General features: G+C 40.0%; 1 protein-coding gene across 1 annotated transcript; it reads left to right on the plus strand.

The window, feature by feature from the left end:
* Nucleotides 1-60: 60 nt before the first annotated feature.
* Nucleotides 61-17,825, plus strand: chrna7a (cholinergic receptor, nicotinic, alpha 7a (neuronal)). Its single transcript, XM_061068507.1, has 10 exons — nucleotides 61-115; nucleotides 3,133-3,272; nucleotides 3,699-3,743; nucleotides 5,520-5,629; nucleotides 7,641-7,720; nucleotides 11,486-11,653; nucleotides 11,747-11,941; nucleotides 14,162-14,248; nucleotides 15,417-15,526; nucleotides 17,322-17,825. Exons 1-10 carry the CDS (start codon nucleotides 61-63, stop codon nucleotides 17,823-17,825), a joined length of 1,494 nt encoding a protein of 497 aa, XP_060924490.1.
* The last annotated feature ends 996 nt before the right edge of the window (nucleotides 17,826-18,821 follow it).

Genomic DNA, 18,821 nt, shown 5'->3' on the forward strand with positions numbered 1-18,821 from the left:
CACTCTCTGGGTGAACTGAGGAATCCGTGTGCTCTCCTCTCACTCCTCGCTCGGCTCATCATGGAGTTACTCCACTTTGCTCTCGTGGTTGCAGTCGCCGCCTGCACAGTGAAAGGTAGGCTCCACACGCACACTGGCATGTCCACACTCACACAACCTGCAGGATCTTTATCTGGGGATGATGCACCTTCTTTTCTTGTGGCTTTTGCTTTTTTTTCCTGCATTTAATCACCTCTGGATCGATGTGCAACCCCTTCCCCTCACACTGCCTGCTGTGCCAAACACAGAGTTTTTGGGAACATTGTTGTTACTACTATCTATCTGTCTGTCTGTCTATCTATCTATCTATCTATCTATCTATCTATCTATCTATCTATCTATCTATCTATCTATCTATCTATCTATCTATCTATCTATCTATCTATCTATCTATCTATCTATCTATCTATCTATCTATCTATCTATCTATCTATCTATCTATCTATCTATCTATCTATCTATCTATCTATCTATCTATCTATCTATCTATCTATCTATCTATCTATCTATCTATCTATCTATCTATCTATCTATCTATCTATCTATCTATCTATCTATCTATCTATCTATCTATCTATCTATCTATCTATCTATTTATCTATCTATCTATCTATCTATCTATCTATCTATCTATCTATCTATCTATCTATCTATCTATCTATCTATCTATCTATCTATCTATCTATCTATCTATCTATCTATCTATCTATCTATCTATCTATCTATCTATCTATCTATCTATCTATCTATCTATCGTGCAGGGCGATAAAACAAAATCAACAATCATCGCAATTTTAATTTCATCTATATCCTTGCAGCAAAAGTCAAGTATTTATCCATATATTCCATATGCATTGTGTTTTTATGATGTTTTGCTGTTAAACCCAAAAAGGAATACAATTGATATATAATTGATAGTTAATTGACTGATGTGACATTTTATATCTTGATATCATTTTTGGCAGTATCACCCAAACCTAGTCATATGTAAAAGTTATGTGCTTGTAAGAAGCAGCCTAATGTGCAATTTGCACATTTATCTTTATCTCTAGAGTTCAAAGGTGACAGAGATGACTATGTCTAGTTTAATTTGGAACTAGAAACAGCTAAAATGTTTGAAGATCTCTAAGATGTGTGGAGGCGAGTGGATTGTATTAGAAAAGAATAAAAAAGATCATCATCTGCAAATAAGGAAAACGGATTCTGAGTTGATTATTGTGTTATTGGAGTGATCTTTGGAAATAATCATGATATTTCTTGATCTGAATTATTGAGCATAACTTGCAACTATATGGACTTGACCCAGAAAATAATGTGTTCATGCAGAGTTAAATCAAATTCTCATGTGGATGTGATTGGATAAGTTTAAGGAGACAAGTCATGAATGGATTTTTTCCCCCACTAGTTAATGTGAGAAACTCTATTAGTGTAACAGCTGAAATCATAGTTATGTTTGTAGCCTGATTACAAAACATTATAAATCATTGATTTCACAGACGTCTTGTTGATGTGGACTCTCATTACTGTTCACATCTGTGTTTGGTTTCTCTGTCAGCACCGATCTTCTTGCAGCTTTTACTGAAGCTGTGTGCTTTGGAGACTGTCACCCCCCCATCCCCCAGTTCGTCATTCAAAGATTGAAAAGAAAAACGAAACAAAGATTTCTATGTTTAAAACCAGAGCAACATTGTTCTCCTTGTGCCTCTCACGCTATGTTGCAACACATATGTCTATGTCTGACTTATTTCCCCCTGCTGCCCCCTGTGTTCAGTCTTAATGAATGAAAACCCTGCAAATTCTAAATCTTAATCTTTAAATCAGCCCTTGAAACCCTCCAGACGTGCTGGTTCTCATCAGTTTTACTCAAGTCTGCTGGGAATTCTGAATCTTTTAATTGAGGCAGTAATTGTAATGGTAGCCACACAGGCTCCTCAGGCTGCACTTACTCACTGGCACTTGTTAATTTAGGCTTCAGCCAGAGTGAAGTACGGAGAGAGGCAGATGGAGAAAAGTCCTGATGTACTCAAAGCCATTGTCCATCTTTCTGACATCATTAGTGCTGTTAAATTGGATTAAGACGAAGACAGGCTTTGCTTCCCTTGTTTCTGGCTCCCAGCGACTTTAGAGATGTTCCTCGTGTGGTCTGATGGGCAGTAAATCAACTGAGATGTATCACAGAAGCATCCTGGGACACTTACACACATCTCTGTCATCTGGCTGCTGCTCAGACTGAAATTTGATTATGGTCGGATTGGGAGGAGGCGGGGCCACATGGGATTGGGACATGGACAAAGACGCTCATCTTTCAGTCCGTCTTTCATGTAAGAAGCGGATGAATCAGAGAACAGAGGAACGGGGCGATGCCCACAGACAAGCAGCTCCCTGCCCAATCATCGGGATAATGTGCCTGTCACAGGTGGTTCAGGATAATTGGGCCGTGGCCATCAGGGAAGTGAAATGCTGCCATAAAGTGCTCCACAACTCAAGAGGGTGTTAACATGAGGGTCAGGTCTGATTAGAGATTGTAGAGGACTCCGGTCCAGCTTCTGTACTTGGATGATTGCCTTTTTCTGGGCAGCATGTGTTTCACTTTATTAAAATAGGCCATAATTTAAGTTTATATATATATATGTACAGTATTATTTTAATTCTTGTAGATTCTTTAAAAAACATATATTTAATATAAGCAAGTTCTGAGAGGCATAATGAAAAATTAGCCAACTTTGCCTTTCATTTTCTTAGAAACTCTACAGGTTGGTTCCTAGTGAATCACAGTGGACAATCTACAGAGACAAAAAAACATTCACATTCAGTTTAGAGTCTCCAATGAACCAAACCTGAATCTGCATGTCTCTGGAACCGGGAACCTTCTTGCTGTGAGGCGACAGTTTTAACCCCTGCACCACCATTCTGACCCATTTAGGTTTAATTCATATTTGACTAATGTTTGTTTTTCAGGACGGCTGTGCGAGTGGAAGCTTGGCAGTGAAATTAACTACTGACTCCTCATTTGATGTGATCTACAGTGTCAGTCTGTCTAATTTTTTCCTGAAGTGATGATGAAAATATATTCACTTTCTCCGTCGTCTGTAGTTTCTCATCAGGGCCCAAACCAGCGGAGACTGATCAATGAACTGCTGCCTTCATACCAGCGACTGGAGAGACCAGTCCTCAATGATAGTCAGACACTCACTGTGAGCCTCGGCCTCAGCCTCATGCAGATCATCGATGTGGTGTGTAAACAACAGCTCCTCATACATGTTCTACATTTGCATCTAAAACCAACTCTTTCATTTTTTTAGTCGAGTGTTTTTCTAATTGATCCAGGTTTTGCATCTTTTATGAACACAAACATTCGGTAGAATTTACACAAAATTCAAAGTGTAATTGATGCAAAAAGCTTTATCACAGCTGATGAATAAAACTGGAGACACAGGTGAAGCTGGTTGTTGTAGAAACTCCCGGAGCATCATCATTTATTCTGTTTTATACTTGGTGTTAAATAGTTTTTACTCTGTAGCAGCCGTTTCTTACCATTACTATTATCCTGAGAGGTGAAGCTACAGTGTAATATATAATACTGAGTAGCATGATTCTGCCTTGATGAATTTTTCAATTAAAACATGTAATATTAATAAACATCATGTTCTTTCTAACAGGATGAGAAGAACCAGGTTTTAACCACCAACATTTGGCTACACCTGGTAAGACCTTTTCCTGCACTTTGTTATTGAAAAGTCAAAGAAAAGATGATTTGCAAAACTATATTTTCCTACTTTTTTAATGATAAATCCATCTTTTTCCTATACACACTTCACAAGATTCTGAAGTCTACCTGAGCAAGTTAAGGGTGAGGGAGAGGGGGCGCACAGCTGAACAGAAGATGTATTTCTCCTCTGTTCCTCACAGCCTAACTTATTTATGTAACATTGCTTTCACCTCTTATCGTGCACGGCAATACATTTTGTTCCTTTTTGAATTAAAGTCTCTCCTGATTGAATTGAATCCATCTCCTCATCAAATTCACAACAGGAGCGATTGAGGATTTCCCATGAATGTCAAACTTATCTATACAAGGCAACCAATGTGCCCAAAGCTAATATAGAAGGTTGAAATCCTTTGTAATGGTCATAAAACTTGTTTATCAGGTCCGCTGGTATCCGGCATTTTTCATTTTCATCTTCCATCGGAGCAGTCGGCTCCTTTCTCCTCCACGTAGTGAGACGAACACAGATGTTTTATCGCGGCCTGTCTGTCGTGTGACACCGGTTCCCTGCCGCTGCATCAAGGCCGTTCGGTCCCTTTTTTAAATCACAGCGTGGAATCCCAGCAGCAAAATAGACTCCAGCATCCGAAGTCTCAATGGTGTTTGAGACTTCGGATGCAATGTTTAAATCCTCAGTATAGCATCGGAATAAACTAAATGCAAATGTGGCATTTAAAGAATAATGAAGTGGCCTCAGGTTTGGTTCCAGTCATCACGATAGAGCTTTGTTGGAAACAGCTGGGTGGTTGCCTGCATGTTTAGAGCCTGCAGTGTATCGATAAAAGCCGGTTACACTTGTGTTTCTACCACAGCTTCCTCTCCTGGTGACGTCACTCAGCTCCATTAGTGGCTTGATGGGATGTGTAGCATCGAGAACAACAGTCCTTCGTTTAATTAATCACTCACAGCAACATTTACAATTTCAGTGCTGAGGATTTTCAACAAGCAGCGTTTTTTCAAACCCAGACAAAACAACAACTGATGCAACCAAAAGGCCACACACCCAGAAAAGTAATTATCTATTGTATGCAGTGCTGTGAGGAATGTACCATTAAACAAATGCATGGCCCAACACTGGAGGACTAAGCTCTTCAAGACTCAACACTTTAGCTACACATGAAGGATATGGGACAATCCAGATGTCCCATATCCTTCTTATGGCCAGGGCAAAATGGATATGAGCCTAAAGTGGATTGTAAAACAGCAAAAACGGCACAAATATCCCAAATAAATTATTTGGAACCTGCAGTTGAAATGCATGGTTTACTTGTGGCCCAGATCCAACCTTTACTAGTGATAGAAACAAATTCTGTTTGATATTTTGAAAAACATTGACTCTAAAATCTCCATCACAGATAAACCAGGTAGGATGAACACAAAACTGTTGAACTTCACCTTGCATCTTTACCTTTTAAAAACCTCTGCACACATCGTCCAGCACACTAACAATAGATGGTGTCAGTATATTGTGGAAGTGTTTGAGGAGGACTTACTAATGACATAGTGTAATCCTGAAGTAGCTCCAGAGCATCAGCACAGGACACGAGAGCAGACCCATTCCAAACAGGCAGGTGCAGAGCAGACAAGTTCAACCAATTACAGCAACTGTCACTGCCACTAAAAACACATCGTTGTTAAGTTCCAGCTCGAGAGACAGATCTGGGAACAGGTTTGAGGGGTGTGTTAAAGCTTTTTATTTGTCTGTATCCCACAGCTCTGGAATGATAATTACCTCCAGTGGAATCCAGAGGAGTTTCCAGGGGTGGCCAATGTGAGATTTCCAGAAACTCTCATTTGGAAGCCAGACATTCTGCTCTATAACAGGTAGGCAGTGGGAGCTGGAGCCAGCAGATCTGCCGGCTGCTGCACTGTAATTGGATATGCATGGTGTCAGACTCAGCACAATATGAATTGGAGGGGTGGGGGGGCGGCTCAGAGTCTCAGAGGGATGAGGCATTTTTGTATTCCAGACTTAAAAGCAAGATTGGAACAATGACTGTGAGACAGACACCACAGATCTGATGTTGTTAGTTTTGCTGCGAGACTCAGTCCACAGAAGCTTAAATTTGAATGTATCACATGGAATATCAAATCATTCTCGAAATATGCAGGCAGCTTACAGACAGACTTCTTCTAGATTTCTTTAGCACGTCCCATTTAAAAGAAAATATCCTTTTTGGCTCCAATATTGAGGCTGCATTGCTCCCACAGCTCATTACTGACCACCAGGAGTTGATGCTCTGTGGTGTGGATTTCCCCTTTTTCGCCTCTTTGGTTTAAATTTTATGTGAATGAATGAAACTTGTCCACAAATCAGACAAGAGAAGACAAGACAAAACTTTATTTATCTGGGAGGAAATTCTGCATTGATTTAGCTAATGATCGTCAAATCTGTGGATCCAATCAGAACACAAACGACAGGCAGAAAGAGCAGGTGTCCATATCCCTCACAAGTTCTGTTCTGTTCATCAAGCAATAAATCCTTTAGACAAAATAATAGTGGTGGGGGAAAAAATCGATTCTGTTCAGTATCGCGATATTTTGGGCCCGCGATTATATCGATTCTGTAAAACAAAGTATTGCACGTAACAGCCCCTGGCTGGCAAAGCATGACGAGGAGAGTTTCAGAGTTTAAAAGATACCTAGTGTTTCTGCTGTAAGGATGTTCTCCACTGCAGGAGATATAGTAACAGCCCAGAGGAGCACTTTAACATCTGAGCATGTTGACCAACTCCTTTTTCTGGACAAAAATGCCAATATTCACAAATGAATTTAACATTTTGGGTCATGACCTTGCAGCCAACTGGACTGGACTCTAGCAGAACACATTTGTTTATTTTTCTCAATTTGATTGAAGCTCTAGGTTACTCTTATTTATATGATTATTCTCAGGTATATGTTACTCTATTATGTCTGCTTGATGTTACTGTATTGTATTTAAATAATTGTAAGTTATGTGCTGGGAGCTCAGTGTTCATGTGAGAGGTCTCCTATTCAGAAAATAATTACAAAGGTCCTGTGTCCTGAATGTTCAAGGACAAAGTTTTTGCACTTCAGTTAATGTGTAGAAGACAATGTTGTTCACAGAATTAAAGGTGACATTTGAAGTGAGTTGAGCAGTCTTATTTTCCTCTTTTTCTAATGCCTTTGAATAATATGGGGGACATGAATCGCAATATATCGCAGAATCGCAATACTATTGAATCGTAACATTTTTGCCAATTCCCACCCCTACAAGATAATGTAAGGAAGATAGAAGAAAGAACATTTTATGATGTGTCCCTCCTGGTCAATGCCAAAGAGATCCCAATTAATCAATCTGCAAATGAAAGATGTGAACCAATACCACATTAGAGGGACTCTGCCCTCCATCAGCTAATGAAGGGGAAAAGCATTGTACTGCATTCATCTCTGCCCCGTGGTTTAAAACTCTTTGGATCAGTTACTGCTGCAAGTTAAGTTTGTCAAGCAACTCCAGCTCCCCCCTGCCTCTACCTCTGCATGGGGAGTTCATTCAGAGGGAGTGGGTGGCAGGGGAGAACGAGGGGAGAACGAGGGGAGAACGAGGGGAGAACGAGGGTAACCATCGAGTAACCGTCCCCAGGGAAACACTGCATCCGCCATCCGCTCTGAACCCGCTGCAATAAATTATAGTTGGAGAAATATTAGTTTTTTTCCTCTAGGCAGATTGTTGCATCCCCATAATTTATAGCTCTTCTCGAAAAAGAAGTCTGCATCTGTGCATGAATTTATCAAGGTTGTTTTCCACCAAAGCTGAACTTGGGTTTAACAGTAACCCAGCAGACAGTGATGGAGTTCTCTGTTGAACCCACAGTGCAGACGAGAGGTTCGATGCTACGTTCCACACCAACATCCTGGTCAACTCCTCGGGGGGGTGCTCCTACATACCTCCAGGTAAGAGTCACAATCTCACTCAGCAATATCACAAATCATCACATTGGAAAAAGTTGATGTTGGATCATTGCTTCATCCCTCAGATATTTTAACACATGGAGATATTTTAAACAGCAGCAGAAGCCGAGCAGCTGATAAATATCTTTTAAGCAGAATCTAAATTTAAAAAATGAAAAAAATATGCTATTTTAAAATAAGCTTCACAACTAAACCTTCATTTTATTTCAAGCACCTAAAAGAAAATATAGGCAGATGATATATGATGAGAGGTAAAACAGGGGTTTCCAAACTTTTCAGTCCCCGGTCCCCGAAGTAACCGTGCCAAACAAATACAGCCAACATTGGTTTTAATGGAGCTTGAGTTCATGTTGCAATGTTTCCTGTGTTGCTGTAAACTGACCTGGTGCAGCTGATGCTGCCACTAATCTGTCATCATCACCTCTGCAGTCACATGGAGAAGAAGAAAACCACAGAGTTATTTCAAATGGGACTAGTGTACAGCTGGTTTGTCTTTGTCTTAGAGGAATAAACTTACACAAAATGACTTTAGGGCTGTGGGAGAAGAAAGAGCACGGAGACCGTTTGTTCTTTCTCACTTTCCAGCTTCAGAACGTTTTAAAAAATATAGGAAAACTGAATACTTGACACAAAAACTATTGTTGTGGATTTTAACAATTATGGCTAAAATATTAAATAAAAAGTATTCGATAGAAAACATCTTTTGACTCTCCTTCTATGTATCATGACCCCACAGAGGGTCGTGAGTGATGAAGTGTGGTACATACAGTAAAAGTTAGATGGTGACTGTGGCTGGAATTAAATTGGATCATTTTTTATTTTATGTAAATTAAATATCCTGTGTACTGTGAAAGAAAAAAAGCTGAAACCAGAAGGAAGAATTATACATTTTTATTTTGACTTGTTTTATATTTAATATGGGATCGCCTGCTGTTTTTTGCATCTGATTACCATAAGTTGTCCTCATGGATTCCTTACAGCCAGTGGAATGTGCATATGTTTTTAACATCAGCACAGAAAGCACAATAGAGACACAAAGTCAGAGCACTTCCCAGAGTGGTCTGAGACTTTCGGGCCTCCAGTGTAAAGTGCTAATGGGTAAAACAGGTGATGGGGAACGAATCTGAAATGTCAGGAGACTCAGTGCGAGTCCAAAGTTCACAGATGTTGTTACACAAGATATAAGATGAACTGTTGTTGCTGTAACACATGTCATTGACCTGACATTGGAAAAAACAGACAGAAATCTGTTTTTTTGTTAAAAGAAATAAAAAAAATTCAAACATTGCCTGTTAAACTTTCTAGTATAGGATTTGAGGATCTGTTGGCAGGAATTGATCAACTATGTTGAGTTTTATTTGGCTTGGAATGAACCTGAGAGTTGATTCTCTTCCACAGTGTCCACCATGTTGCAGTGCCCTGTTGTACAGCAGCCCAGAAAGGACAAACCAAATATTGACTCTGCACCCCCCAACTGAGCTATTCTGTCCCATGCTGTGTCATATTTGTTGTTTGTGCGACTGAATATCAAAGACAATGATTCTCAGTCGATGCCTTCGAGAAGGAACCGACACAAAGACATGTGCAGAGTCTAAAAAGCTTTTAGAATGTGAGAGCAACGTGAGAGACTTAACTCACAAGTCACTGGAGACCTGTGAACATCTGGAAAGTATTAAGCCTCTCCAGAGAAAGAGAATTGAACCTGTCAGTGACCTTTCTGAGGCCTGACATCGTCTGTCACAGGAAATGACACGTCAGTGGTGTTATGTGTTCTTTGAGGGGGCCTCCAGCTGGGGAACGTGTGAAACATAACCGAGAAGAGAATAGTTTTACAGAAAAAATCCCAATAACAACTTCCCCTTATTTTGTTTTAAAAGAAAGAAAAAACGAATACGAGTATATCTTGAATTATATCAAACTAACCTGACCACACACAGAGAAACTTGTCCATCCCACGTCCCAACTTTGACATTTATGAACCAAACTGGATTTTAAATAGTCACCTTAGATAGATAGAGTTTACAATATGTCTCTGCTTCCTGAAACCCAAATATTCCGATCGGGGGGGTGGAGCTGTGGTAGCAAGGTTCTGCCCAAACACACGCTTGAGTCAGTCTCAGCTGTCAGTCATGATGTTTCACCACGTTTGTATAATTTAAATAACTGATTAAAAACAAACTTAATGAGAAAATGAGCGCTTGAACAGTACAATAACTATTCAAACTCAGTGTATATCAGTTAAATGTCGAACTGCTGTTGTGACCTCTCAGTGTTTTCAAATGGTCTCGCTCCAGTTTAACTGTCATTTAGTGTCAAATGTTCCAGACCCACGGATCCATCACTGTCACAGAGGCTTTGAGCAGTGAAGCACTTTTCCCCGATCAAGCCCCCACTGACACACGTGTGCCCAGTGGTGTATAAAGTACTTGAAAGCCATACTTGAGTAAAAGTACAGATATCTTGCCTGAAAGTGACTTCGGTAAAAGTAGAAGTCACCCGTTAGAAAATGACTTGAGTAAAAGTCTTAAAGTAGCTCATATTAAAACTTAAGTATCAAAAGCATCTGGTGTTGAAATGTACTTGAGTATCAAAAGTAAAAGTACAAGTACCAAAATTAAAAATGCAAAGTGCTTTTTAGAGTAGGCCTATACAGACAAAAAACAACCCAAAATGTTTCTCCTCAAGATTTATCTCAACTGACGGAAAAATTATAACAACAATATGAATATAATGTATATAATGTATTATTTTACAAATTTTGAACCCTAGATGAGAGAGAGGTGCGCCGTGCGTAGAGGCGTGCTGCGCCAACCTCCGCTGCTCAAGTAACAAGCCAGTTTGAGAATGTAAGAAGTTGAATAAATACTCAAGTAAAGTACAGATATGTGAAAAATCGACTTAAGTACACTAACAAAGTATTTCTACATCGTTACTTCGCACCACTGCGTGTGCCAGATCTCTGCGGTTGTGAAAAAATCGATGACATTTTCTCCCCGAAACCATCAGTTCTCTATGTACACGCACATCAATGCATTGACACTGAGGGCTTTCCTGTGAGAGCTGGTGATTACTGCTCCGCCTGGCAGGCTCCTCTCCTCCGGTTTTCCCCTGACCACACAGAAGCGTCAGCCTGCTACACCTCAGCTTCAGAATCAATACCAGCGTAAATAGGCTCCATCACTGAATTTCTTCTGCATCGATCGCCTCTGCCTCCGGCAAATTGCCTGGCAACTTTGTTCCAAACGAGTTCTTTATTGAATGCCATATTGGCTCAAAACAGCAATTCGCCACTGGTACTGCATTAAATGAATGAAACCACTATTCAGATATGAGCTCCCCCCCCTTACATCTGTCTTTTTCATTGAGGTTCATTGCAGTAAACTGGAGTCATTCTGTTTGTCCGCTCTCCATTCATCCCTGCTGAGGTTTATAATCACTGAGACGGAGCAGAAACCTTGTTTACTCCCAAGGTCTCGTATCTTTCTGACATACGGAGGCAAATTAGTTTGGTGTTGGTCTCTGCTGAAGGATTACTGGCCACTTTCATCCAATTGTCACATTGGATTTTTTTCTCGTTAGGATGGATGACACTTGAACTCTCGAATCGTCCCTGAGTAAAACCTCCTCTCAAGCAACCGTCATTTCTTCTTTCAATCTCCCACTGGTTTACCACTGTGTGTTTGTAGACACTCTCGAGAATCCCATTACGTCAAAGCCTGACCTTGTCACGTTTCGAACCCACAACAGGGATCTTCAAGAGCACCTGCAAGATCGACGTGCGCTGGTTCCCTTTCGACGTGCAGAGATGTGAACTGAAGTTCGGCTCCTGGACGCACTCGGGCTCGTTGCTGGATTTGAAGATGATAGAGCCAGATATCACCGCCTACACCCCCAACGGAGAGTGGGATCTCGTGGGTAAGAGGGACCGGTGGCCTGTAAAGTGCAGAGAATAGTTTCCACTGCAGTTCCGCTTTAGTAGATTGTGTTTTGTTTGTTTTGACCTCACAGAGGTTACAGGAAAGAAGAATGAAGTTTTTTACGAGTGCTGTGCGGAGCCGTACCCCGACGTCACCTTCACCCTGGTGATGCGGAGACGGACCCTCTACTACGGCCTCAATCTGCTCATCCCCTGTGTCCTGATCTCCACTATGGCTCTGCTCGTCTTCCTCCTGCCGGCTGACTCTGGAGAGAAGATCTCACTGGGTCAGAGGAATATACACACAAACACAGACACACACACGCACGCACGCACACACACACAATCCCATTGTATTTCGTTCTTACCAGTACAGAACTATTCTGCCAGTCCGTCTTTACAGTGCAATCAAATAACTCTTTTGCTTCGATTCATCGATAAACTTTCAAACGTAGGTGACAGTGTTTTAATCTCTCGACAGATTTTTACTGAAACTTGAATTATTTCACAAGACAAATTAACTAGATTCTCGCTCTTCGCTCTTCTCCATGCACCATGGCTGCAGATTCATCAGAAACATCCCTCTGTACATTTTATTTTCTGGCTCTATAAGATGATTTCAACTGTAAAATGAGTTTGTCAGACGGCCTCTGTGCACCTCACTGACCTGATAGATAGATAGATAGATAGATAGATAGATAGATAGATAGATAGATAGATAGATAGATAGATAGATAGATAGATAGATAGATAGATAGATAGATAGATAGATAGATAGACAGACAGACAGACAGACAGACAGACAGACAGACAGACAGACAGACAGACAGACAGACAGACAGACAGACAGACAGACAGACAGACAGACAGACAGACAGACAGACAGACAGACAGACAGACAGACAGACAGACAGACAGACAGACAGACAGACAGACAGACAGACAGACAGACAGACAGACAGACAGACAGACAGACAGACAGACAGACAGACAGACAGACAGACAGACAGACAGACAGACAGACAGACAGACAGACAGACAGACAGACAGACAGACAGACAGACAGACAGACAGACAGACAGACAGACAGACAGACAGACAGACAGACAGACAGACAGATAGATAGATAGATAGATAGATAGATAGATAGATAGATAGATAGATAGATAGATAGATAGATAGATAGATAGATAGATAGATAGATAGATAGATAGATAGATAGATAGATAGATAGATAGATAGATAGATAGATAGATAGATAGATAGATAGATAGATAGATAGATAGATAGATAGATAGATAGATAGATAGATAGATAGATAGATAGATAGATAGATAGATAGATAGATAGATAGATAGATAGATAGATAGATAGATAGATAGATAGATAGATAGATAGATAGATAGATAGATAGAGTACTTTATTCATCCCCGAAGGGAAATTAAGTTGTCATAGCAGCCGGTATATTTGAATACAATAAAATACAATACAATAGAATAAAAGGTAGAAAGAATAAAAAAACAGAAGCACAAGATAAAATTCAATAAAATAGGTAGATAAGGTGCAGTGGCAAGATGATGGTAAAAGTACTGATGATATGATGGTAATGGTATTGTTAGACAGTATATAAGAATAGTACAGTATATATAGTATATAATATAACATAATATATATTTATATATGATAGTAATTATACCAATTTAAAAGCAGTATATAGTAATAAAGGCAGCAACAGTATATATAATAATAATAGTAATGGTGATATAATAATAGTAATTATAACATGTACACATGTATAAATATGTGTATATAGACTTATGTAAACAAGAATGTACAGAGAGTATGATATGATATATAGTAGAGGTATGAATATGAATATAAGTATTTGACTATACAATAGGTAATATAATATACTATGAGTCTAAGAATATGTAGACAGAGTGTGCAAAAGACAATATTATTGTATAAAATGATATATAATATCAATATGGTTTATATTACTTTCATGGTGCCTTTGCTCTGGTAGGTGGAATAGTGCTCAGTTGAAGCATAGTTATTCAGCTCAGATCCTGACGGGTCTTAGGACGGATGTTGCTTCACATCCTCTTAGACACTGTTGACCCATTAAATCATTCTTCTACATCTTCGGATAAACTACAGCAGTGTCCAACAACCTGGGGCCCTTGGGTCAAACCTGGTCCAGCTGCAACATCTGTCCTGCCAGATGTCATAACCAGCCCACCAGCGATAACGCCTCTCCCGGCAGATCATTTTGACAATTTGATTATTTTTATTTCACCATATCGGACTCAGACACTAACAGAAGTAGTGAGTGCTGCTGTCCGTCATGGCAGCAACATGCACCGAATCACTCCCTGTTTGGCAACTTGTAAAAACCCAAAGTTTGTTTTGTTGCTGAAAGGTTTTACACCGAGTAGAATAACAAAGCTTTTTTACTTTGAGAAGTTGAGCTGAAGCACTAACTGAGATGTGCTTTCCCTCCCCAGGCATCACAGTGCTGCTCTCCCTGACTGTCTTCATGCTGCTGGTTGCAGAGATTATGCCTCCCACATCCGACTCAGTGCCTTTAATAGGTAAGCCAGGCTCAGGTTGTCGTCTGCTTTCAATGGAGGGGACACGGCTGAGAAATTGAAGAGTCCTTTTTTCATCAGGAGTTCTCATATCACAGTGCAACGAGGTTTAAGCAGCTCTACACTGCTTTTCAGTTAGTGATTGGAGTCACCATATTTCAGACAGTTGCATTTCTCTGACCAACACAATAGTCCAGGCAAAGTAACCCATTTTGGAGCCAAAAATAGAAGTAATTGTAAAATAATTTTTTTCAGCATAGATTATTTCTATGAGGTGTCCAGAACAACATACTAAAAGTCCTAAGAAATCCTAGTTGAGGAAATATGTTTAATTCTCATCAATGTGTGCCAATAAGGCCCGGCAACAATACACCCCAAAAAGACTATTTTTTTCCTTTACTCCTATCAAAATAAAACTTTACACAATGAAAGTAGCTATGAAACGTAACATTTTTTGTATTACAAGTTTCTTTGAAAATGAATTTATGTATGTATTTGTCATACATATGAATGGTGTTTCTGCCTATGCAAATTAGGACATATTCAGTAAGTGTGGAGCTCATGTGCTTGTCAAATTCATTTCAAAAGAAACTTGTAATACAAAACAAGTTACTTTTCATAAATACTTTTACTATGTAAAGTTTTATTGTGGTAGGAGTAAAGGAAAAAATTAAGCCTATTTGGGTGTATTTGGGGCATATTCGATTAGTGTATAGCTCATTTGCATATTCAAATTCATTTTCAAAGAAACTTGTAATACAAAAAATGTTACGCTTCATGGTTACTTTCATTGTGTAAAGTTTTATTTTGATAGGAGTAAAGGAAAAAAATTGTCTTTTTGGGGTGTATTGTTGCCGGGCCTTATTGGCACACATTGACGAGAATTAAACATATTTCCTCAACTAGGATTTCTTAGGACTTTTAGTATGTTGTTCTGGACACCTCATAGAAATGATCTATGCTGAAAAAAATTCTTTTACAATTAGTCGTTCGTAAAACGTTACTTTGCCTGGACTACAAAGGGAGTCGCTCGTTTGAGGCCAGAAGACAGATTCCCTCTCTCGGGCTGTGAGCTCGGCTTTTCCCTTTTTATCTGCTTGTTTTCTCAACATGACTTTTTCTGCATGATGAAAATGTTGCCTGGCTTCCCCTCTGTTTCCTCTGCACCCAGCTCAGTACTTTGCCACGACCATGATCATCGTCGGCGTCTCGGTCATCGCTACGGTTCTGGTTTTACAGTTTCACCACCATGACCCCAATGGAAGCAAGATGCCGAAATGGGTGAGTCTTCGTGTCATGATTGATTTCATTAACAGCACTCAAGTCATGTGCTTCTCACACACAACACAGAACTGTGGAGTGCATTATGAGTATTATGATTAATTCTGAACATTTGCTTTTGATTATGACAATTTTCACATTGTTATATCTCCACCTTTTCCTCTGTTCTTTCACAATTAAATGAAATGTCATTGATCTTACTGGCGTTTTTGCTCTGCAGCGATATAAAACAAAGTAGCTACATAAGAAGGAATAGGGGCTGCGGTCACAAGGGGCGACTCTATCTCCCACAGCCGGTGTATATTAATAATCCTCAAAGTAAACACATTTTCCTTTGAAACAGTGGTTCTCAAACTTTTTCTCTCATGCCCCATTTTGGAGCTTGAATATTTGTCATGGCGCACCCACTCCCCTGCCCCAGCAAAATGATGCCAAAATGGGCCAAGTTTAACATGTATATTTACATAACATACACATGAACATTTAATCCACATTACTTTCAGGAATTTCTGTGACTTTTCGACATTTGTCTCTTTTTCAAAAAATAGTCCCATAACATTGCTTAAATTCAACTTTATTGATGCACTTTTGGTGACATTTATCACTACATTCCTCCATCAGTCTGTAGTTTTTCAATAATAAAGAAAAAATAAATTAAATTATAATCACTTTGTTACTAAGATGATAAAGCTCGACAAAAACACATGCATGTGACTGGGGTTTAATGTTTCTATGTGTCTTCTTAATTTGTTGGGTCTCATAGAGTTTTCAGACAAAATACACACAGGTCTCTCCTCATGTCCTACCCCATTGATTGTGAACCCAAGAGCAAGACAGGCTTCATCAGTGTTTGCTCTGTCCATTCGCGAAAAATATGCGGGACATGCACAACACTGTACAGGAAGCCACTGCAGAGGGGCTGAAGCCGAGGGCTGCAGACCCCTGGCTACGGCGAAAGAGCGATTTGATTACTGCTCCGCCGTTAAAGAGATGCGGACGTCAAAACATTAGTTCGGCTATAATATTAGTTCCGCTCACATTTGCCCCTCCCAGTCTCGCGCCCCACCTGTAATGCCTCCGCGCCCCACTGGTGGCCACAGAGTTTGAGAATCACTGCTTTAAAACAATTGATTTTTCATCGTTCATTACATTACAATGTACCAGGAAGAGTCTGGCTTGTGTGTTTTCACAGTGAAATATAATTTCAATATAGTCAAAGAATACGACAATTCATGACGACATGGTTTTACTTTTACTACTTGAACTTTATAATGTAAACTGTTCAATTTGTGAAACAAGAAATAATTAAAACCCGATGACCAATCAGAGAGCTTCGTTTACTGCAGGTCCTTTCTACGGTGGCAGCCATGTTTTTTTTAACAGTAGCCCAGAGTGAAATAACACTTTTGAGTTTTTATTCCAACTGAAGGTTTCCACAGGTTCTCCTTCATGTTTGGAAGGGGAAGGGGAGGTGAGGGGTATGCAGCTGCAATGTGCAACTTCACCACTAGATTTCCCTAAACCTTACACATGAAACCTTCAATGACAATAAATCATCCACCATCCAGGCACCCACTACCTTGCCCACAATAAAACACAGGAACAGCTTCCTGTGTTTAAATGTGCAACATCACCACCAACAAAACTGATTTTTAAGTTTTGTACCCTACCCAACAAGTAGAGCACCTCTCTGAAAATGTTGAGCTGATTCTTACCTAACAAATTCGACTTTATGAAGGCAGGCTGCATCCCCAGTCTTCAATTTAAATAATTGAATTCTGTTGTTTGACCATAGACCCGTGTGATCCTGCTAAACTGGTGCGCCTGGTTCCTGCGCATGAAGCGTCCTGGTGAGGATCGAGTCCCCTCAGCCTGTCACAACAAGGCCCAGCGGAGCAGCCTGAGCAGCATGGAGCTCAATGCCAGCACCCCGGCCTCCCAGTCCACCAACGGCAAACCCTACGCCGGAGCCACCTCGCCGGACGCCGTTGGCCTGTGCGGACGCCTACATGGACACGCAGGTGAGGAAGCGATGCTCCTCCCCAAAGGTCAGGGCTCCTCGGTGGGCAGCGTGGAACCAGAGCTGGCCAAGATCCTGGAAGAGGTGCATTATATCGCCAAGCGCTACCACGACCAAGACCAGAATGAGTCGGTGAGCAGCGAGTGGAAATTTGCCGCGGCTGTGATTGACCGGCTTTGTCTCATGGCTTTCTCAATCATCACGATCCTCTGCACCATCGGAATCCTCATGTCTGCACCCACCTTTGGCGAGGCCATTTCTAAGGACTTTTCCAACTAAGAGTCTCCTTTGAAAACACAGTAGATGCCTGATTGGAAGTAAGAATTGAAACCAACCACAACTGGCACAGACGATCATTTTGTAAACTCATGGGGAAGATATTTGGATTCAATCACGTTGTACACGACCAAACATTTAACCAAATTAAGGGCATGGCGGAAAAAGTAGCTTTTGCCTTTTATACAACAATATACACATATGAATATATACAAGTTAACATTGACTTAAAAACATTTATACTGCCGATCATGGTGGGAGTAAAGTAGTTTGCTGACTGACAGAGAATGCAACTGTGGTTTGTTATGGGATGTTACCCGTGTATTCGTCATAATGTGTCTATACTACGATACTAAAATATATTCCATGTATGAAATGTAACAGATACAATATCCTGCATTGAAATAAATCAGTTGTTGCACATGAATACTACAAATTATTGATTATCACCATAAGCATAACCACAAACCTGAGTTCAACCATCCTTCTATGACAGATGTTTCTTCCTTTTGGTGATATTAAAAAAAATGTATATGTAAAAAAATGTTTTTGTAAACAGCTGCACTGTGATATTAAACAAATAAATGTATCCTTTTTATTTTGATGGGACAGCTTTTTAAGTGTTTTATTCTTCATCTTCTGTTCGTCTTCCCATGTCGGAAGTAAAACCTATTCTTCCAGGCTGCCTTTTGTAAGTATTATTAAATGCCATCTGTATTTCCCTCTATTACAAAACTGCCATCTAGTGACTAAACCTAGCACACACACCCAATTACACCTAGATAGATAGATAGATAGATAGATAGATAGATAGATAGATAGATAGATAGATAGATAGATAGATAGATAGATAGATAGATAGATAGATAGATAGATAGATAGATAGATGGATGGATGGATGGATGGATGGATGGATGGATGGATGGATGGATGGATGGATGGATGGATGGATGGATGGATGGATGGATGGATGGATGGATAGATAGATAGATAGATAGA

Source organism: Limanda limanda, chromosome 3 (assembly GCF_963576545.1).
Source record: "Limanda limanda chromosome 3, fLimLim1.1, whole genome shotgun sequence".
Taxonomy (NCBI): domain Eukaryota; kingdom Metazoa; phylum Chordata; class Actinopteri; order Pleuronectiformes; family Pleuronectidae; genus Limanda; species Limanda limanda.

Coding starts and splice junctions, on each gene's coding strand:
- chrna7a (XM_061068507.1), top strand. CDS start 61: ATGGAGTTACTCCACTTTGCTCTCGTGGTTGCAGTCGCCGCCTGCACA. Junction 5,630..7,640: donor GACATTCTGCTCTATAACAG/GTAGGCAGTGGG, acceptor TTGAACCCACAG/TGCAGACGAGAGGTTCGATG. Junction 14,249..15,416: donor CGACTCAGTGCCTTTAATAG/GTAAGCCAGGCT, acceptor CTCTGCACCCAG/CTCAGTACTTTGCCACGACC.